The 21,808-nt window shown below is 57.4% G+C and overlaps 1 protein-coding gene and 5 non-coding genes across 6 annotated transcripts in view; 2 read left to right on the top strand and 4 right to left on the bottom strand.

The window, feature by feature from the left end:
• Window positions 1-21,808, top strand: part of LOC119109365 (uncharacterized) — a gene marked incomplete at its 5' end in the record, with an annotated part of 65,057 nt that overhangs the window by 40,381 nt on the left and 2,868 nt on the right. Inside the window, 21 exon segments of the mRNA XM_037232977.1 lie at window positions 47-232; window positions 547-771; window positions 1,202-1,290; window positions 1,866-1,963; window positions 2,380-2,537; window positions 3,178-3,288; window positions 4,037-4,177; window positions 4,841-4,996; window positions 5,648-5,790; window positions 7,061-7,094; window positions 10,889-11,002; window positions 12,055-12,237; window positions 12,574-12,732; window positions 13,707-13,931; window positions 14,248-14,431; window positions 14,812-15,041; window positions 15,958-16,077; window positions 16,352-16,525; window positions 17,026-17,106; window positions 17,892-17,997; window positions 18,504-18,579. Of these exon segments, the coding sequence (XP_037088872.1) occupies window positions 47-232; window positions 547-771; window positions 1,202-1,290; window positions 1,866-1,963; window positions 2,380-2,537; window positions 3,178-3,288; window positions 4,037-4,177; window positions 4,841-4,996; window positions 5,648-5,790; window positions 7,061-7,094; window positions 10,889-11,002; window positions 12,055-12,237; window positions 12,574-12,732; window positions 13,707-13,931; window positions 14,248-14,431; window positions 14,812-15,041; window positions 15,958-16,077; window positions 16,352-16,525; window positions 17,026-17,106; window positions 17,892-17,997; window positions 18,504-18,579 (2,993 nt within the window).
• On the top strand, window positions 6,523-6,594 carry TRNAD-GUC (transfer RNA aspartic acid (anticodon GUC)). The gene has a single exon. It is a non-coding gene; the product is annotated as a tRNA-Asp (tRNA).
• Window positions 7,622-7,693, bottom strand: TRNAE-CUC (transfer RNA glutamic acid (anticodon CUC)). Its single transcript has one exon. It is a non-coding gene; the product is annotated as a tRNA-Glu (tRNA).
• On the bottom strand, window positions 8,450-8,520 carry TRNAG-GCC (transfer RNA glycine (anticodon GCC)). The gene has a single exon. It is a non-coding gene; the product is annotated as a tRNA-Gly (tRNA).
• Window positions 9,269-9,340, bottom strand: TRNAE-CUC (transfer RNA glutamic acid (anticodon CUC)). The gene has a single exon. It is a non-coding gene; the product is annotated as a tRNA-Glu (tRNA).
• On the bottom strand, window positions 15,370-15,441 carry TRNAD-GUC (transfer RNA aspartic acid (anticodon GUC)). Its single transcript has one exon. It is a non-coding gene; the product is annotated as a tRNA-Asp (tRNA).

Genomic DNA, 21,808 nt, shown 5'->3' with positions numbered 1-21,808 from the left:
CCGACCTGGCCTGACCTGACCTGCCTGACCTCACCTGACCTGTCAGGTGCTGGTGGAGACGCCGCCGATCCTGCGTACCTCCCAGTTGGACCTGCCGGTGGTCGTGTCGGCCAACTACACGGGCGGCGGCGGCGCCGTGTCTGGTCAGCTGACCCTGCTGGCCGAGGCGGCGCCCCTGCTCCGGCGGCCGGGCTGGCACGCCAAGCAGGTCGTCCTCCAGACGCCCGTCGCGGTGCGTCCCGGCTCACCACGCGGCCTGGCCGGAGCGCTGACTCGCAACACAGCTTGTCGGCGAAGCGGTCTCGGATGCTAGTCGACCTGTAAAGTGCAGAACGATGTTTTTCGGCAATAGTGTCTGTGATGATGAGTGGGATTTCGATATTTATGCTGTTCTAACTGTGCTTCGTCTGGACTGGTCGTATCGCAGATGTTATGCGGTGTGTAATCTAGTCGGCTCTTAGCAGAGGCTGCGACCGTTTCGCGGACCGGCGCTCCTTTGTTGATGAAGGTGAAGACGGCCTGATGAATCCCCTCGCCACGCCGCAGTTCTCTGGCCGCCACGAAATCCGGGTGCCGGTGGCGCGGCTGAGGTCACTGCTGCAGCCGCTGGACGGCTCCGAGGTCAAGGTCACCGCCCAAGTCGTAGACAACGCGCTCAAGGTCACCGGTCAAGGTCACAGCGCGACGCGGGTGTATGGGGACACGATCCACCTCAAGTTCCTGGGCGGCGTAAGCCAGGTGTTCAAGCCGCACATGCCGTTCCGAACACACGTAAGTCTCGCATTAATCGATCAAGCTGGCGCTGGCCGCTGATGAATGCGATGCATTAAACTGATGCCTGAAAACAAAGGGCGGGATGCACCGTTTATGCTGTCGGATGCGTCGATTTGACTTGTACTTGGGGGTGTGCAATGCCGCTGCCGCAGGCTCGTTTGCAGGCCGCCAGCGTATGGTCGATTTGCGTGTGAATTATTAAATGGCCAGCACAAGCATGATACAAGTGGCGGAAAATATGTGCCGCGGTAGTATTCCAACCACGCTATGTCACACGGGTTGCAAAACCGCTACACTTTGTAGCTTTCGAGAAAAGCTATATCTATGCGGCCGTCACGCTGGCGTGGGGGAATCACCATTACGGCAGTTAATTTGACGTGACCTGATCCTGACCTAACCTGACCCTGACCTGACCTGACCCCGGCAGCTGGTGGCCTACATGACGGACGGGTCTCGTCTCAGCGCCGGACGGCTGTTCGAGCACCGGCTGGACGTGCAGCCGGAGTTGGTGCTCAGGTCAGTGGCATGGAGCTCAGGTCAATGGCCGGTCAGGGCCTGGGCCCTACACCGCGGATGCGTGGTGCGGAGCTGCAAGATGCTTGTTCATATTCAGGTTGGTGCGCGCTATCTACCAGTCGGCGCGCCCTAGTTCCACGAATTCCACGTGACATTCAAGGATTGTCAGCATTGAACGTGACAGTCAAAGGCTCCAAAAAAGCTCTTTAAGTCGACCTGAACGAAAAAAGGCTCTTTAAAAAACGTAAACTTGGGCGAAAAAAACGCTCTGTAAACGTTCTGCCACCGGTTTTTAAAGAAAGTCTCGATGTTGTCAATTTTGTACTTAAACTGTGACTTTTGGGGCAAGTTTGCGATGCCTCTGATGCGTTCGATTTTCATTAAAATAAGTCTTCTATGATCACAGGGAGTGGTCCGATGCTGTCGTACTGTACTCGGATGTCCTTGACAGCTTGTATCTTCACTCGGCACTCGTCAAGCACGCGCACGTGCGGATATCTTCGTTCTAAGTCCGTCGCCGCCACCCTCCACCCTCTGCGGCTCTCCTAGCCGCTGACTGACGCTGCCGCCCGCAGGAACGGCAAGCGGTACATGCTGTCGAAGCGGCGTGCCCAGATGTCACCCAACCACCCGGGCGTGTGGGAGGTGGAGGTGACCCTCTCGGAGGAGCGCGGTACGTGGCCCCTGCTCCGCCACTCCCCGCCCCCGGCCAAGGCGGGAGGATGCTGGCCCAGCGGCCTCCCATCCCGGCGTTTGAAGGGTGGGCTGTTCACGTGGTAGAAATGTCGCGTGTCTGCGGGATGTAGATGTGTCTGTGATGGGAACTAACCGCGTACTCGCTGCTCTTTGTCGACGGAAACGGCTGCACTGTGGCGAGCCGCGCGTTGCCAGCCGGCGCGCGCCCGGTATCGTGTTGTGCAAGCGTTTCTGCAAATCCTGGTCGCGTGCCGTTTGCGTCCTTTGTGTATCCCATCTCGTCACTGGCACTGCCCAACGTCAGCTGAGAGAAGCCTGGGAGTCGGCCGAGACCTACCCGGCCGCCATCTCTGGGCCCAGTTCTCAACGCTCGCCTCACCTCCCGTGCCGCAGACTTCAGTCAGCTGCTGGACCAGGTTCGCTACCTGTGCCTGGCCGCCTCCCTCAAGGACTACTTCGGCAAGATGGCTCGCGCCGAGGCGGTGGCGGTGGCGCTCCATACGCCCTCCAACCTCCACCTCCATCTGGCCACCTCCACGCACTTCCCCAAGGTAGGCGCCGCCGGCGGGGACCGGAGACGGAGAGGGTCGCGAGAGTCTGATGAGGTCACAGCGCAGGTGACGAGCGGCGCGCCGTTGGTGGCCAGCACGCTTGCCGAGATGGTCGGCACCAGCGCTGCGCCGCTCGCAGCCGGAGAGCTCTGCTGGACTGGTTGCGCGCACGAAATGCCATCGACAGGCCACTCGTTCAAAAGGCAGAGTTTCAAAGAGGGTTTTTTGACTTTCAGAGAATGCTGTATGCCACCTTGGACAGCACCCTTTGCCTTTTTATTGGATTCTATGGACGTCATCTCCTTTGCACCAAGACAAACATTTAATTTTAATTCCCCTTCAGTTTTGTAACCAGTGTAGTATTTCAAACTCAGCTCTTCTAGTCATATTCTTCACGATTGCCACTGGCTCGTACGCTACGCTGTAGCGCTGCCCACAAGCTCATCGCTTCCGGCGGGCGGATGCCCGCCCCGTCCCGCTCAGCGGGGGCCCGCTGTCGTGCCCCGCCCGCGTGTACTCACGCCACCGCCGTTGGCCCGGTCGCGTGGCGTGCGTGGTCACTCGACCGTGGCGTGACCCGCACTGGGCGCGTGGTGTGACTGACGTCGAGTGCGCGGCGTGACGACCGAGTGCCGCGCAGGTCGGCGAGTTCCTGGTGCTTCACGTGCGCTGCAACTTCTACATCGAGAACTTCCGTTATGTGGTGCTTTCCAAGGGCATCCTGCTGGATCACGGGCTGGTGAATATGGAGGTGGGTGCGCCGCTCCGTCCGGACTTGACTTTTGATCTCGTCGCAGTGTTTGGTTGAACGGTCGTGACTTAACACTAGACTGGCGTCGAAAAAGAGTAAGCAGGCGCTTAGGCAGTTCCCATTTCGTACTTCCTTGCCCATACTGATAGCTCAGAATATTCCTGAGACTTTCAGTCTCCTGCCGCGCGTGGTTGGTTATACCGCATGGCTGCTCAGTTGGAAGCCTTGTCGCAGGCTTCCAACCAGTGCGAGCGGTGCGTTTAAGCACCCCTCGAGTGCGCGCTCCGATAGAAAACGCTGTCGTGCGCGTGCCGACGCCTAGGGAAACGTGGCACGCGCCGCGCGCCGACAGCGTGCGCCTCAGCCGACATCCCGACACATGACGGCAGAATGCGTCACGCCTTGAGGCGACGCGACGTGCAGCCCGCCGACAGATGGCGCCGCTGATCAGGCCCGACGCGCTGACCCGGCCGACCACGCCGGCAGCTGTGTAACGTGCGGAGAGCGGGGAGTGACTGCTGCCCCTGGAAGACCATCGGCGATGCTAAGACGGAGCCTTGCGATGCGCTGCTGGTTTTACGTTTAGTGTTTGACTTATCGAGGGATTCGGTACGGGCGCCAGAGCGCTGCGAGCCCTATGTCTGGCGCTGGTCCATTCCCTGCTGCCGGCACCGTTGATCGCTGATAGCTGTGGATGCCGCCTCACGTGTTCCCGGTGACCTGTGACCTGACCTGACCTGACCGGCAGGTGCCGCTGCACACGTTTCCCGTGGCCGTGACGCCCGAGATGGCGCCCGTGGCCACGATCCTGATCTACCACCTGACGTGGTATGGCCAGGTGATCTCAGACACGCTGCGCTTCCCCGTGTCCGGTCTCTCCCGCAACAATGTGAGTGCAGGGCCGGCTGGGGTCAGTCACGCGGCTGGCCTTTCCGATGCAGTGTCGCGGAGACATGGATGCGGATGCGGTGAACGGAGACCGCCGGGCATAGCGCAGGTTGCCTGTGTTCATTGGCGGTGGTTTGGGCGACGCAACGCCGTGGACTTAGGAACGCACGTAAGCGTAAGCGGACTCGGATGCGGTCTCCAAACGTCTGCACGCAGTTGGCCGGTGGCTGCGTGGTGCACCAGCCGGCGGCCGTGATCTCCTTCAGGCTATGTTTGCGTTGGATGGATCGCGTCGCTGGACTGTACGCAGTGTGGGTTGGGACGGCGGGCAGGGCCGGGCTCGGCGCGCCGCCGCCTCCTGACAGATGTCACTACCGCTGCCACGCTGTCCCGCGGCCATGATGGATCGGTCGGGAGACATTGTGCGTGAATCGGGCGGACGACCCCGGCGTGAGTTGCCTATCGCCGCTGTCTAGTCCGTCTCCGGCGCCTGCCCTTCCTTGGTCATACCCCGTCCGCCGGCTGTTTTCCTTGCCTGTCTGACGTGATGGGCGTCGGCTTTAAAAGGCGTCGCTTGGAACGCAGCCGCTTGTCGGGATCCATCACGCAGCTGACCCGACCCATTCCCATTCCCCAACTGACCCGAGTTTCCTCGGCGCTGCAGTTCACGATCTCGGTGGGGCGCACCAACCACCCATACCGGCCCCGGTATGAGGTGGAGGTGGCGGTGAAGGGCCGCCAGGGCTCCACCGTCGGTCTGGCCGCCTTCCAGTCAGACCTGTACCAGGTCACCTCCGGTACCGACGTCTCCAGCTATAAGGTCAGCAGCAGCGCTCGACCCGCAACCGACGCGGAATTGACGGAACAAGCAGCCGTGATTTCTGATGCTGTATGTTGGTCATTTGTGTTGTCATGTCGGTTATGTGTTGTTGAGTTATCATGCTGACAGCTATCTACCTTCCATATACCAAAAGTACTGACTAGACGACGTTATCAAGCAAAAATTTCCTATCTTGTCAATGCCAGATGATCCTAAGCACAGACTGAATCATCGAATTACCATGAGACGTCGTTCAACCAGTCCCTAGATGGATGCCTGTCGACATAAGAACTCTTACACTGACAACACCGAAAAACCAGAGCTCAAGATCGTTCTTGCTTATGTAAGTGTCGGACAAAATGACACGCAAGACCTTGCTTGGTAAATCTTTACGTGTACCAATGTTTTATCACCAAAGTGATAAAACCTTTTCGTGCTTCTTAAGACTGGCACAGCTTTAGGATGGCGGAAAACCTTTTCGTGCTTCTTAAGACTGGCACAGCTTTAGGATGGCGGACACATTAACCTAAGCTTAAGTGAGTAGGGAATGTACAGCCCAAATACAGTCACCTATCATAATTAAGGGATTTAACTGCAGCCTCATGTAAAGCAACACACTGCTGTAACCGACGGTGTGCTGGGCGTTTTCAGCTGCTGCGGGCGATGCAGAAGTTCGACGGCAGCGGGTTCGGCGGCGAGTTCATGCACCACTGGACCACCGCCGACGGCCGGCCGGGCCCCACCGTGCACCTGGCCTCGCACAGGACGGCGTTCGGCTTCAACGAGACGTTGGAGTGAGTCGCACCGTGACGCGTGATACTGAGACGGTCTGCGGCCAGGAGCCCGTCGATCGCCCGGTTTGAGACGTCAGGATCGTGCAGGAGGCACGATAACGCGCGCGCGGCGGGGCCTTGTCATGAGGGCCGACGAGACGCAGACTGTGCTCCACATGGCTGACCAGATGCGTTAGGCCCATGGGATCGGCCAGATGCCGAGGCGCGATGTAATGACGGGTTCCGCTCGGCGTAATGCTTGTGCGTAGGCCTCCATACGACGACGCAGCCCAGAGCACCAAAATAATGCCTCTAGCGGATACATCCGAGCCCTTGAACCCAACTCCCAGGACTGAAGTGGGCTGGGCTCCACCGCAGATGAAAGCACTTTGTATCAATGTTTCTGGAAAGCGTTTCTTTTCGTCCAACGTCGAAGCACCGTATTAAACAAAAGTGTAAATATGCCCTTGACGCCTTGTGGACGCGGCGGCAACGCGGGCGGAACGCGTCTGGTCTGCTTTATTCCTGCTCGTGTCCGTGTGTGTACCCTTCCTCTTTACGTCCTAGCTTCGACCCCGGCCCGAGTTAAGTTCAAACGCTGTACTTTGGTCATTTTCACGCATGGCGATGGCCTGCCTTTTTATTGAATAAGTAAATAGCTGAGATTTCACAGCATACGGCCTACGACGATCAGAATAAGGCACGTGTGTGTAGTTTTCGAAACATTTACTATTTGAGACCCCGCCGTACCACTCCTCGATAGTATAGTGGTGAGTATCCCCGCCTGTCACGCGGGAGACCGGGGTTCGATTCCCCGTCGGGGAGCTTTTTCGTTGTCTTTATCAGGACCAATGCAAGCTCTTATCAAAAACACAGCACCACTCATTGAAACTTTTCCAAGGAAAGATCCAATGATCACAGGTTTTATGCTTATACATGTTAATAGTTGATTAAAGTAAAAGGTTTTCGATTTTGGTCCGGTCGCCCAGTGCAGTCGCACCAGCAAACTTCTGTTACAGTGAGTGAGTCTGAAACAGAAAGATAGTAATTAGCACTCTGGGAATACGTCATTCGCAATGTTAACATACCAATTATCCGCAAAATACTTGATGAAATCCTTCCATTCAGACATCTGAACGACCCACGCGCATAACTGACGATACTGGGACAACCGACAGTTTATATCTCCACACGGACAATCTGCCAGTTGAGCGCATCATTACCTCATCCCAGCCATCCAACCCTCGAACCGTCCCCCTCTCACCGCCCTCCTGTCCACCTTGCGTTGCAGGGGCGCCGAGCTGCTGGTGATTACAGACGCGGGCGTGCCGCCGCGGCCGCCGCCGCCGCCCTGCACGGCCGGCGGCAAGCGCGCCTGCCGAGCCGGCGGCTGCTACGCGCCGGCCGGCCGCTGCGACGGCCAGCCCGACTGCGACGACATGTCCGACGAGACCGGCTGTGAGTGGCTTCTAGCGGGCCAGGGCGTGACCCTGGGTGGCGCACGGCCCGGTGGTGTCGTGGTCCCGCCGGTCTCGCGCCACACGCTTGTGGAAATGCGACATCATCGAGAGTGGACGACCGCTAGCACAGGATGCAGAACTCCATGTGTTGGGTGGCTCGCGCCTCTATTTTTCTTTGGCGTTTACTGGTTCTGGTGATGTGGTGCAGTTTGTTTTTTCAGGAAGCGATCAGAGTTTTAGTATCGGGATTTTTAATTTTTCCACCCCTCTACGCACGTCAGAAGAAAAGACTTCCAGAGGCATGGGAAGGCGCGAGGTGGTATGTGAATGGATGTGGTGGAAATTGAGTGGTTGGGATGTGGAGACTGGCGAAATATGACCGCAAAATCTTGTTCCCGCACCGGGAATCGAACCCGGGCCTCACGGGTGAGAGCCGTGTATCCTAGCCACTAGACCATGCGGGAGACGTCGATGCGGGGGTAGGCCCCGAGCTGGGTCCTATCTTTTTTTTACGAAACTGCTGAAGCAGTCTCCCCCCTCGAAAATACTCCAGCACTCCCGGCCCCAGCCTTGAGAAAAGTGTTCCAAATCCGGAGAGAAACATGTGCGTCGACGGGTGTTGGGGTAGGTTTTCGTTATTGTAATTTAATCCCCCCAAATCACGTCGCGAAACTTGGCCTCTGGTTTAAGGCTCTCTGATACTAACCGGAAAAATACGTTGTCGTGTTTGTCGAGCTTGCCGGGTCACAACCTTGCCATCAGCCCGCTGATAAAAAAGAAGGCACGGAAGTCAACGCCACGCCATTCCCCAAACCACTGAACTTTAAACCTTGTACGATGTTGTACTTAAAATATGTGTTAATTCAGCTTTGGGAGGCAGCAGCATTCTACTGACAAAATTCTCACTTAGACGTCCTGAATTAAGACGAACTAGTGAGTTCAGCTTAGTAAAGACAGCGCAGCCGCGCTGGCGGTTTTTACGCGTTACAGAAGTGCGGTGGTGTAAGTTGTTCAGTGCATTAGCGAGGAACATCATTCACATAGATAAGGAGGACATCAGTCGCAAGTGGACATGGATAAGATTGCTGTCTTATGTAAGTATGTTAGTGTCTTCAATGTGACAGTTGTATGAAAACGTGACTGGGGATTTGATCAGAGCCTTCCATTCACGGGGCAGCGACATGATGCCTATGTCGCCAGCGGACCAAAACGAGAAAAATTGCATCGGCCGGGAATCGAACCCGGGCCGCCCGCGTGGCAGGCGAGCATTCTACCACTGAACCACCGATGCCCAACGGCGACCGGGGTCGGATTGTGAAAGCCCAACCTACAATATAAGGATCATCACTTTCTGTAATGATTATCGATTATAATTGATATTGATTGAGACGTCATCCCGGCATCACGAATGTGCTTACCCATGTCAACGCAAGGGGAAGTGACAGCATACAACAATACGTACATGCGCTTACGCCAGTGACACCAGGTTTCAAGGTTCAATGGGGCCTGGCCTATCCAAGAGCCGATTTTGCACATTAATTTGCAACATTCTCTCCCATTCGCACATTGTCATTGTCTTCGCATAAAACCCGACGGTTTAAAGACGTGGTCAAGCTTCGACCTTGGTGATTTAAGACAAAGAGGGCATAGGCATAATCTCTTGTCCTCAATCCTATGTTCTCAATGTCTCAATAATCTCAATATCCCATGTTCGCAATTACCCCTGTTTGAAATAAGCTTAATATGCAGAAGCAGGGCCGTCATTGCAGTGGGTTTTAGTTCACGGCGTTAAGTAATACGCTTTAAGGTTTCACTTGTTCAGAGAAAAACAAGCGTACCTTTTTTGGTTGTTCGTCAATCCTCACTCAACGCATGGCTTTGGTAGTGACGGGGTAGATAGAGGCAAGAATGAATAGGTCCCCAGTTCCCGCAGCTTATCGCTTACCCTACCGCAACGAATAAAGGAGATCGAGATTAGCCTTGAATTATTCGATTTAACAGGTAATTTTGCGTATTCTGGCGTATCCAGCGAAAACGCGTTCCCGCACCGGGAATCGAACCCGGGCCTCACGGGTGAGAGCCGTGTATCCTAGCCACTAGACCATGCGGGAGGTGACCGGCAACCTGGTTTCAGGTGGTACAGTTACGGTCAAGCCGAATTCTGACGAGTTCCTGTTGCGGAGGCGGAGTCGTATCTTGTCGGACTTCACTGCGACCTGGCTGTGGTCCGACGTTACGATTGGAAGTAGCGGCCACGTCATTCGGCAGGAGATTGGACCGAACACGACTTCATACTGGACTGTGTCCAGCATTGGCGTCGGCGAAAACAGCGGTCTGGGATACGTGCACACAGTAGCGCAGGTGGGTTCGAGATGCCACGTGACATCAGATGACCTCAGTTCCGCGTGACACCAAGGCGCCGTAAGAATCCAACACGGGCGACAGACGCCCGTCACAAGAGGTAGGAGCAAAGGTAGGGTGGCAGGATCTTTCGTCCGGGCGGGCACAACGGTCGAATCTAGCAGCCGATGCTAATTTGGTGAATACAAAAAAAAAATTGACGTCTCGCCGTGGCCATGCTTCTTTCGCAGGGGATAAGGCACGTTTGTGGTTTTAGTTCCGGACACGAGGCTTGAGGCTTCAGCTAGCATCTCCGTCAATGAACCAGTGCCTGCGGTGCTTCAGTCCTCACCTGCGCTCGCCGTCAAGCCCGCCTCCGGGCCATCTGCTGCCGACCACGCCTGGCCGACCCAGCGGACAACCCGTCCCTCTTTCTAGGAGCTCTTTCCAGGGGTGTGCAGCGACCGTCTTTGTCTCGGTCCCGGGGTGTCCCCTCGCACCTTGCCGCCGGCCTCTTCTCGGCCAGTCACGATCCAAGCTGCGCTCTTTTTGGGAAGTGCGCGCGTCTTGCATATAACGTGCAATCGCAACCTCGACAGAAACCCGCCTCTCGACCAATCACAGGCTGCGCCAGGCGTGTTCGGGCAGCTCGTAAATCGCGTGCGGAGCGGCCGCCCGTCCCCCAACAGATCGCATTTCGGCGCCGCACAGGGACCGAACCCAGACGCCGGCGGTGGGTCGCCCCTTTCCCGTCGGCGTCTCTACTTCGATTAGTCCCTCGCCTCGAGCGTCGGTGCTGATCAGACAATGGGAGGCATCGGTCGCCTCAGGCTGGACGGACGCGGTGTGTTGGTCTGGCGATGGAGGATCTATGTCGCGAGAGAAGTTGCACCGCTGCTCATGTTGTTGGCATCAGGGGAGAAACTGTTTCCGCTCCGTCTCTGCCCATGCAACACAATGCAGGGTATGTGTGCAGATGTTTCTGAGCCGTTAAGTGAGGTAACGTCAATTCGCATGCTTTCAGTCAGTATGCCTCCCGCTAGCTGCTGGGATGATAAGCCCGACTTGAATGTCAAAAAGTTATCTTTGAAACACTCAAACCTTGCGAAAGAAGCGTTTTCCAAACGTGAAGGTATGTAGATCGTACTTTACCTGGGCTGTGTAAATTGGGACTGTTAGTTTCGCATGCAGTCTGCGGTGCTGCTGTTGGCCTCGTGCAGCACACAGTGATGACGCCGTCGGCCGGCCGGCAGTACTCCGTGGTCCGGCAGCTGGAGACGGCAGCGGCGCTGCCCGCCTCCTGCGTGCTGGGCGAGCAGCTGGGACTGGTGGTGACGCTGCTGAACCGTGGCCACAGCGCCGTCACCGTCAATCTCGTGCTGGCCAAGGCGCCCCACTACCGCTTCGTCAGCCTCAGCGAGTTCGGCAAGCAGGTGCGTTTGATGCTGCGCTTTTGCGCCTCGGATGAGGGCAGTTCTGTGTGGTGAAGGCATGGTGGATAGAGTGGAGGGATCAGCGATATTCCATAATGTGGGAGGATTGAGGGGATCGGTGAAGAAAACTTGCATGAAGGTGATTTGAGGTTCCTCCAACTCCACTAGCATGCAGCGCCTACCTTTGGAATCTGCCCTGCCTGGGAAGTTTCATATGATAGCTCGGCACAATCCCACCATCTTTTCATTTGTGATGCCCGGCTGTTGTCTCTCCGCCAAAGTGCACTGTGCCGGTGTGTGAGCGGTGTCTGTTTCGGGGCCGTGTGTCACCGCCGGCCTGATATGGTGCGGTCCTGTGTCGGGAGCTGTCAGACTGTTGTCAGGAGAGCCGCGCCGCGACGGGCCGCCGTGTCTCCGTCCCCGTCTGGCTGAGAAATGCTCCCCGCGCCACCTTGTCCAGACCCGCGGCCGTGACGCAGTCCACATCTGGCGCTCTTCCAGCACGAGCTCTTGTGACTGTCACCTGCGCCACCGGCACATAGGGATGTTGGTTTCCTTCCTGGGCGACAGCGCGTTGGTTAATGCTTACACCGTAAGGCAGATTCATTGCAGTTGTTTGTACATGTGGCAGTCTGTGCCCAACAGGCCACTGTTGTCACATATGCGTCTTGGCCACTGGGAGGATTGCATTACAATCCATACCAACGCCCCACTTATTTTTACACGTGTGCGTTTTACAGCTGGCGTAGCTGACGCAGCTGCTGCTGTGGGAGCACGGTCGTTCGGCTCCCACGACGAAGCATCGGCATGTCACTGCCACACTTGAATACCACCGCGCCCGGCCGCGCAACGACTGCCGCACCGTGTGCTGTGCTGGGTTAGCGTGTAAGGGCGTTGCCTCCTCCTCCCTGGGGCGTTTCCACCGTTAGCGGGTTGTCTGCCGTCCTCTGCTGAGCGTTTCCCGCGTCAGAGAATACCCCTGTCCTCCTCTGAGCGTCTCCCACCGTCGGAGGATACCCCCGCCCTCTTCTAAGCGTCTGGGCCGTCCTCAGACTAGCGTGCGCCGGTCCGAGGACGCCCTGGTGGAGCACCGCACGTCGGTACCGCTGGCGCCCGGCCAGACGAGGTCGGTGATCTTGCCCGTGCAGCCACGGATCACCGGAGACGTCAACATCACGCTCTACACCGAACACCAGGGCGTCAAGGACATCTTGTTCAAGACCGTCCACGTCAGGGTGAGTCATGACGGCACGTCAGGGTGACGCTCTGGCGAGCTTGTCGGCCTCCTGGGTGGTGTCACAAACGATGACATGGCAAGTTGCGAATGCTCTGCCTGGTAGAACAAAGTCATTGTCCGTGCCTGTTGCCAAACTAGAGATGGCTAATGTGTTGATACATTGAAAAGTTTTTCTGTTGTTCCCAGAATATGCATCGTTAAACGTAATATTATATGTCGCGTTGATGGACTGCTTTCGGTTGTTAAGTTGATTTATAAGCATCAAACCAGCATTGGTGCTCATTGCTACTTTGCGGTGTATCCCTCCCGTTGTGACCCTGACCTGTCCCCTCAGCTGCCCGGGGTGCCAATGGAGCACCACACGGCATTCCTGTCGGACGTGTCCTCGTATGACCTCGGCCTGTCCCCTCAGCTGCCCGGGGTGCCGATGGAGCACCACACGGCATTCCTGTCGGATGTGTCGTCTCGGTCGCACGCCTACACGTTCATGGACGTGCTGCAGCCGGGGCTGGCGGTGCCCGGCTCGTACCGCGCCGCCGTCTCCATCACCGGCGGCGTAGTGGGGCCGTGGCCCGATGCCGGTACGTGGCCGCCTGGACGCGGACTCGGCCCGAATGTTTGGGGTGGCGGCCAGCCTGTCTGCGGCCCGTTTAACGTTGGGGTCTTGAGCAGGATGCAGTCGCCCTTGCCGGGTTGGAATGCGTGCACGTCTGATATGTGGGCGAAACGTCCGATATATCGTCACCTCGACAGTTTCGTTTGCGCACGTTGATGACGGGAGCATGCTTTATGGATGTTTAGCTTGTGATCGGTGTCGTTCGTGTCACGTGGGTTGACGTCAGCTACACCACGGACTGGCGCTGCCCGCAACTCTACGATAAAACGCTGGCCCCGCCTGTTTCCGTCAGGTGACGCGTCGTCAGCACCTTAGGCGGCCGACGTCGCCGCGTGACCTGATGATGACCCTGCGGTGACCCTATATCGACCCCATCTCAGGTGACACGTCATCAGCGCCTCAGACGGCCGACGCCGTCCTCTGTGACCTGGTGATGACCTTGCACCGGCTAGAGTACTTGAAGCCGCCGCGGGCCCGAGCTGACCTCCTCATCAGTGGGCTGTCACGCACCTACCAGAACCTGTTGGCATACCGGCGCGAAGACGGTGCTTTCTCAGTCTACAGGTAAAGCTAGTGGCCGTGTGCTACAGAAGCGCCGCTCCTGGCGCGTGTAACCTCTGAGTTCGCGGTCAAAGTCGTCCGGGAAATGCTGCGTTGTGTTGATTTTCGACGCGATGCAATGCGAATGAACTGAACGATGAACTTCTTTATGGTGGCGTGTCGTGGACTGCCGCCACGTGACCTGGCCGGCGCCACTATCCGTCGACAGCGCCGACCAGCCAGCAAGCGTGTGGATGACAGCCCACGCAGCCCGCGCACTGGCCGCGCTCCGCCTCTCGCCGCGACGCCAGCGGTCGCTGCTCGACACTGAGGTTCTTGCCAGCGCCGCCAGATGGCTCGTCGGTGCCCAGTTTGAGTCGGGCCTGTTTCGCGAGCGCACTATGGCCGCAGATCAGCGCTTCAACGACACCGGTGACGTCATGCTGACGTCGCACGCCTTGCTGGCACTGGCTGCAGTGGCCAAGGCGGCGGAGAAGACAGATTCGCCAGACGACGGAAAGGCCGGCGCCGAAGAGGTTAGTTCATTGGCGGCCGTGCAGTGACCACGGCAGATCTTCGTTTTTCACCTGTGTCGTGGTGTCCTTCCATCTGGACCGATTTCTCTAACTTTCCAGTTCAGCCTCGGCACATTCATATTAACTTGAGTGCTACTGTGCGGGTCAACCAAGAACACGCTCGTAACTGATACATTCCCAACATGGTCGTTTTTGCTTTTTGTTTTTGCGGTTCCTCCTCTGGCTCTAACCGTCTGACGCTGCCCCGTGATCTAGACGCGCGTGCAGGCGGGCTGCACGCCTTGCTGAGCTGTGAATGACCCGTGCGCGCCGTCAGGAGGCGCTGGATGTCCCTGGCCTGGAGGCTGCCCAGTCCTCAGCCGCCGAGCTGCTGGCGGTGCGGCTGCAGGACGGCCTGTCGCCCCTGCAGGCCGCCATGGCCGCGCTGGCGCTGGTTGGCCGCGGCGGCCGGCCAGCCGTCGACGCCCAGCGCCTGCTCTCGCGTAAAATGCAGGACGATGGTGCGGACCGGAGCTGGGGGGGGGGGGGGGGGGGGAGGTGCCGCCCCACCTCACACAATGGGCAGAAGGAACTCGGTTTGGGTTGCGCGGTTGCGCTGAAATGCTGAACTCTGTGCCGTTCTTGCTGATCCTCAGGTAGCAGCACTCAGTTCCTGGAGCTGTATCATTTTGAAAATGAATCTCTTTTGTTGCTTGTACCCTGTCGTTTGATCATCCAGCATACAACGTGTAACGTTTCAGCATCTAACATTCACCGTTTAACAGCATAATGTTAAATTTAACGTCCGCTGAGTGTCCTGAGACCCTGACCAATTTGCCCTCGTCGTTTGCGTCGTGACGTAATGCCCACCGTCGTGACGCGGCCTGTTCTGCACCGTCAGGCGAGTTCTCCTACTGGAGCTGGGAGCCGCTGCCGCTGCCCGCCTACCGCGTCAACGAACACGTGCCCTACCTGCAGCCGCGCCGCACGCTCACCAACGAGTCGGAGAACGTGCTGGCCACGGCTGTGGCGCTGCGGGCCTACCTGGCGGTCGGCCAGCACCGCACCAAGTCCACAGTCAACTGGCTGCAGGCGCGGCGCCGCGACGACTTCGGCTGGCTGGGACGCATGGTGAGGAGGCCCCCGCCCGCCGGGCGAAGGCTGGGGAGGGGATTAGATGGATGGAGGGGCAGATAGGCTGGGCGCGGTGGGGAGGGAGGACGATACTGTGGTTTGGTGGAGAACTGTCACTGACTGGCAGGTGCATGGAAGCATTGACAGAGAAGCCACGCGTATCTGTGCAGCACGCACGGTGAAGAAGCCAGCTGTTTGGTGGGTTAGGTAAAGGAGCAGTTTACGTGAAAAGTGGAACGTTGGGTGGCTTTGAAAATTGTGCTATTGAAACGCTCATGGGGTTCCGCCAAATTGTTCCAATCAAGAGAAGCCGAAAGTGCAAAAACTCCCCGACGGGGAATCGAACCCCGGTCTCCCGCGTGACAGGCGGGGATACTCACCACTATACTATCGAGGAGCGGGACGCGGCCGCTGTAAATGTAGTAATAAATAGAATGCGTTTGACTTACGTACGCTCCTTATGTTTTGCTCTTTACCAATCATGAGAGATATGGCAGGTATATATCAAAGTTCGTTTGCTGAGCCTGGTGTGCATTCATAATATTGCCACCATATGAGCAAGACTAGAAATTTGAAGGATAGATATTAGCGACACCTGGACAAGAGAAGGTGCGCATGATAACGTGTTTTGCAACGGTCGTGTTAATTAACTACCCACCACCACAGACGAAATCTCGGTGAGGATGCGACAAAGGTGCAGGCACGTCTTCGGCAGTGGCGTCAATTTGGAATAATCGCTTCAGCTGCGTGAGGACTTTACGGTAAACGGTAACGCCACGTGCATAGACGTAAGCGTATTCAAAATATGACAAACTCCAGACCCCCGTGGTCCGGCGCCGAGGCTCACTTTGTTGTGAGCTGATGATGGCGCGCGGCTCAGGACACGCTGGCGGTGACGGAGGCGCTGCTGGAGTACTCGGCGGCGCGCGACGTGCGCCGCCAGACAGACATCCAGCTGGACGTGGAGGGTGCCGACGGCCGGGGCGGCCTGCACACGGCCGCAGAGACAGCCGGCAGTCGGCAGGAGCTCGAGGTCAGGCGTAGCGCTGGGCAGGGCCTGATGGTGACCTCGGGGGTTGTCGCGGGTGTTGTATGGGAGGGTGCGCGGGAGGTTCAGATCCACGGCCTGGTGGTGTGCCTGCGAGCGACCAGTCGTGTGATTGTGTTTACTGCTGCGGGTGGTCGTGTGCGTGACCAACACGTGATCTCCGCGGACGTCTACTCGTGGCCAGGCGCCCCCCCCCCCCCCTCTCCCCCCGCTCACGGAGGACCTGACCCGTGACCCCGACCCGGCGTGCCGCCGGCAGGTGGCTGACCCGAGTGACGGCCTGAAGCTGCACCTCACCGGCTCGGGTCAGGCTGTGACTCAGCTGAGCGTGCAGTACCGGGTACCCCGGTTAGAGGAGGCGGGCCCGTTCGCACTGAACGTGGACGCCGGCCACCACAGCCCCAACGGCTCCCACGTGACCATCGGACTCTGTGTCAGGTGTGTCCCCGCCGAGCCGAGCGTGGGGCTGGCGTTAACGACCTGGTGGCGGGTTGCCTTGGGTCGGTCGCTGATGATGAGACAGGTTTTCAGATGGGTGCCCAGGCTGTAGACGGACATGTAGTTGAAAGGCAGGTCTTCTGACCACATCCTTTTTTGCGGATTGTGCCTGAGTTGGTCGCGGCGCTCCATGACCTTCCTTAAGATACGCGTCTCCGTCCATGGTGCTGACCCCCGACTTTTCTCAACGGAGTCAAACACTCATGTAACCTTTTACCGGTACATCCACGTCGTCACGCCCACCTCTCGCATGCAGACACAGCCCTCGGCTGTGCCTCGCCGCGACACTCCCGGCGGCTTCACCGGTCCAGCCTGACGCGAGCGTCGCGCCGCCGCAGGTGGAAGGCGCCCGACGGCCGGCCGTACTCGGGCGCGGCGGCCGTGTTCGTGGACGTGCCGTCCGGTTACGGTGCGTCGCCGGCCGTGCTGCGCCAGTACGTGCACAGCGGCCTGGTGCCCGGTCTCGTGTCGGCAGAGCTCACCAAGCAGCACCAGCTGGCGCTCGTCTACAGCTCGGTAAGGCGCCAGGCGGCATGACAACGCGCCGGTTGTCATGGCAGCACGCGGCTGTCCCCGGCAGATAGCGGGCCAATAGCCGTCCGAGTTTGAGATGTAGCACGTAGATGTTTCTTGCTCCTGCACGTGTCGAGTTGGCAGCTCTGGCTTATAGCCGTGTCAAAAGCCGTGCCGCGTATTCGGCGGTCCAGTCGAAGTGAAACCGCTCAGCGAGTGTGGTTGTTTGATGTGTGTTCTCAGGCTGTGTACCGATCGGAGCAGCTGACGATGGTTTTACTTAGAGAGCACTGTAGTGCTTCAATGAAAATGTCGCGGGGTTGTAGACGAGGGGGCTAAACTAATCAGATGATTGTGGATTCAGGTCTTACAATACAGTAAATTGACGTTCCTCTTCACCGCCGGCAAGGTATTTGCAAACGGTTCATTCCTAAGTCCTCTGAAGCTGGACTGTTTCGGGCGTTGTATTAGTAGTTGGTGCCGGTGAGGACTGTTCCGGGCGTTGCATCAGCAGTTGGTGCCGGTGAGGACTGTTCCGGGCGTTGCATCAGTAGTTGGTGTCGGTGAGGACTGTTCCGGGCGTTGCATCAGCAGTTGGTGCCGGTGGGGACTGTTCCGGGCGTTGCATCAGTAGTTGGTGCCGGTGAGGACTGTTCCGGGCGCTGTTAGTAGTTGGTGCCCATGAGTGCCGATCCTGCCGTGCCGAGCGCCCATGCCAGGCTGGCGGCGGCGCTTCCCGCTCCGCCCGCGCCGCCTGTCGTCATGACAATGTCGGTTGTCGCCGGTAGCTGACGGACGAGTCAGTGTGCGCTCGGCTGACGGTGGTGCGCTGGTTCGCCGTGGCCAACACGTCGCGTGCCCTCTCTGCCACCGTCTACCAGCTGCACCAGCCAGGTAACGGGGGTCGGCGGCGGCTCTGCCCGGTCGCCCCGTGGTCTTGATGATAGATGTGATTATCGTCATTTTTGTTATTGTGTTTATTGGCTTGATGTCGTGACTAAGGAAGGAGACATGGAACAGGGCGGTAGCAGAGCTTTCGGTTATGTCGGTGTCGAAAGAAGCCATGGACTACCACGAGCGAGGTTGAAACTCCTCAAGGGTCAAGGGGCGAGGGTAAAGTCACATTGCGGAACGAAAAAGGTTTATTTCCTGGACGAAGCGCCCGTTTAATGTACGCGAAAGATAAGCCGAAGAATGACTCGAAACTTGACCGTTATTACCAGCTAACCCCGTAACTTGCAAGATGTAACCACGTTTAACGGTCCATCCATGGCGGTTTTCTCCGCCGGCTTTCTGTATCTTCTGTACGTTGTTTCGGAACGTCTGCGGCAACAAGCTGGCCGCCGGCGGTCAGACGGCGCCTGGCCTTCGCCAGCTGACCCGCCGCGCTGTCGTTGCAGAGCACCGCACGAGCACCATGTTCGACGTGTCGGAGCTGTCGCGGTACGGCCTCTGCGACCTGTGCGGCAGCTACCAGTGCGCGCGCTGCTCGGTGGCGAGCCGCTCGGGCGGCGCGGCGCGCGGCCCGACCGCGCTGGCCGTGCTGGCGCCGCCGCTGCTGGTGCCGCTGCTGCTCAGGGTCTGCAGGTGACCCAGCCGCCAGTGAGCGCCGTGGGCGCGCCTGGACTGACGCGGAGGCCTGGCGTCACCCGCCGGGGCACGAGGCTATGCAATGTCGGTGTCGCGCCGCCGGGCTGGTGGGCGGGCGGAGCACGAGGCGCTCTGGTTTAAAATCCCGCGGGGTGTTTGTATTTTATTGTGCAGATTCCACGTTTATTGACTTTGTTGTGGCGTGCGGAGAGACGCAACGCGCCTCGCTTTACGGCCGCCGGACCGTGCCAAACTGAGTTCGCGATGCTGCGTTTTCGTTTCTGCGCGGCTGTTGCTCGCCGACGGCGACTGATGTGAAATCTCACTGCCACTGCGGCGCCGAGAAGGACGCTCGTTTGCGTGGCACCGCTGACCAAGACATCGAACAGACCATTTCCACGGTGATGCTGCCCGATCGCTCCGGCCGACTGCGCTTTTGATGAGAGCCCGAGGCGACGATGGCAAATTTCCAGTTACGTCATGTTGAGTCCGTCGGACGGCAGGGGCCGTCACCAGTACGCTGATGGAACACTGTGAGCTGACTTCGGTCCGTGTCGAGACGAGTGATACGGCGAAGCGCGAACGTGCGACACGAACTTGATGTATTCTAGTCAGTGGATGACCCTCGCGGAGCGGCCGTGGTCCGGCTGCTGGTCTCGAAGGCTGCGAGCGACGGTCTCGGCTGCTGCTTTAGGTGCATCTCTGTGCCTGTTTAGCTGTAAAGCTAGTATTTATTAATTAGCCCACTGTACAGTCGCCAAGGATTATTTGTATACGTTAATACAGTCGAGTATGCTTTGCTGGTGGTCTGTTTTAGTCTGACGTTTCGCGGGATGGGTGGGGCCAGGCACAACCGGACGGCATTGCATGGTGAGCAGAGCCTGCTTGACTGATGAAAGATGTGCATATGCCTTAAGGGGTTTGTTTCACACCTCTAACGTGGTCCGGCTGCGGATGGGACTTCTGGGCTCAGGTACGCGGTCCTTTGACTTCAGCTTGGTGTAGTACCTTGCATGGAGTTTGGACGTTTCGCGATCCCTGATGGAATCTGGGAACGTTTTTTGATGCCCTATACAACTCAGGTTTTGGGGCACCAATGTGTGTTCTCAGGTTTTGATGTGCGTCTCTATGCCTGGGCTTTAAACGCCCGTTACCTGGCGTTTGGGGCGTCCCTCATCCTCGGATTGGAATGTCGCCCCTTTGCTAAAGCATGAGGGTGCACTTCGACCTACCGCCTGTCGTGTCATCTACTTGGGTTAGGTAGGATACCTTTGACGCTAGTGCCCGGCTCCCCACGCGGTCCCTACGGACGCCTGTCCATCTTGACTATGAGTCACTGTCCTGCTATGGCGCCCTCGTTTGGATTCACTGTAGGCTGTGCAGGGTGCATCGTTGATAGAAAAGGCGTCAGAACTTCACACGTGAAGGAATGATTCCCGCTCAATGGATGAACCAATGGATACCAAGTACAAGAATGGGGCGAAAGATATGCTGTGCAGGACCGTGTAAGAAGGTGCATTATCAGAAGCAGTTTAGTACATGAACGCCGGCCAGGGGCCAGCAGGAATGTCGACACGTACATAAGCTCACAGGATTCAGCGCAAACCACCATTTCCCGGTACCGGCAGTCCTGCATCACCAGCTTAAGAACCAATGATCGCTGCATAAGGGTAATGCCGGTGTATTCATCGAGGGCCTAGCGTGCACCCGAAGTAGTAGAACGTGCTTCCTTTTGTTGTCCATTGGAGTTGACGGGCGCCGACTGCGGTGATCATTTGGCGCCCATAACGAGTTTTGTTTTATATAACTAATGAGCCGCGTAAATGGTCCCAAAGTTGATGTGTTTGAGAAGCAAAGAGACCTGTTGAAATCCAAGAAATTGTGAGTTGCCTCCTAGTTTATCACAGAGGGTAAGCGGCGTCATGCTGTCCGAAGTAACGTTGACGTTCTTCCACGGGGCGCGGACAAGATATAAGGACATGGCGGACGGTAAGGACAGCGCCACATCGATGGCGGATGGGCTTATCGGCTCCCTCCAACATATAGCCGTGGGTTGCGTACGTGTACCCAATACGTAATCTGCAGAGGATTACCTCTTCTCGCCTCACTTTGCGGAAACAAGAGAGCCGCTGACCCAGCTTAGGTTTTATCGCTCTAAGCTTATTGACATCCATCCCATGCCAACAGCGCTGCCACTCTCTGTGTAGGAAAGTTTTTGTTGTAGGGTAAAAGTCCCTAGCAGGTATAAAAAGAGAGCGAACACATGGAGCCAGTGCTGCTCGCCTGGCAGCCGCGTCAGCCAACTCGATGCCCGCGATTTCAACAAGACTAGGGGTCCAACATAACACGACTTTCTTACCGGCATGATCCAGTTGAGTCAAACGAATTAAAATGTCCTGCATAAGGGGACATGATGGATAACAAGACTACACTAAGAACGCTGCTCAGCGAGTACGTCAAGATGGGATGTTAAGGTTCGTCACTGGCTTCAATGAAACATAGCGCCTTAGTGATTGCTATTAGCTCCGATGTGAGCACCGACACGTTGGGGGGCAATGAAAACGACCGGATGACGCCACCGCTCACAAACACACAGTTTACATCATCAGAAGTGTTTGAGCCGTCCATGTAAGTATGTGTGTAACCCTCATATGACGCCATGCGCTCAAGCGCTCTGGACCTCATTACATCTGGCAGCGAGACATTCTTTTTCATTTCGGTCAGGGATGTGTCTGTTGAGGGCGAGAACAAATGCCAGGGAGGAGTGCGCAGATGACTGATCGCTTCACCCTTCGAATGGGAATTTTGTTTTCCCGCAGTAAGGCTTGTTTCGGGGGGCCAAAGGTCACAGCGTGCGCCCGAGGTGCATGGCAAACAAAAGGCACATCAGGCCGCGGAAAAACTGCGCTATATGCGGAATGCCACGGGAACTGCCGCAGCTTAAGTGCATAATGCATACCGAGCATTTTCCTCCTCGCTGACAACGGCGGCTCGTGTGATTCTACCAAGAGGCTTCGGGTAGGAGATGTACGGGACGCCCCTGTGATGGCACATAGAATGGTGTGATGAATGGTGTCAATGATGAGTTTTGTGAATTCACACGCGCTGTCATAAA

The sequence above is a fragment of the Pollicipes pollicipes genome, unplaced genomic scaffold (assembly GCF_011947565.3).
Source record: "Pollicipes pollicipes isolate AB1234 unplaced genomic scaffold, Ppol_2.1 Scaffold_7231;HRSCAF=8579_pilon_pilon_pilon, whole genome shotgun sequence".
NCBI lineage: Eukaryota > Metazoa > Arthropoda > Thecostraca > Pollicipedomorpha > Pollicipedidae > Pollicipes > Pollicipes pollicipes.
This window is presented reverse-complemented; position numbering and strand designations above follow the sequence as displayed.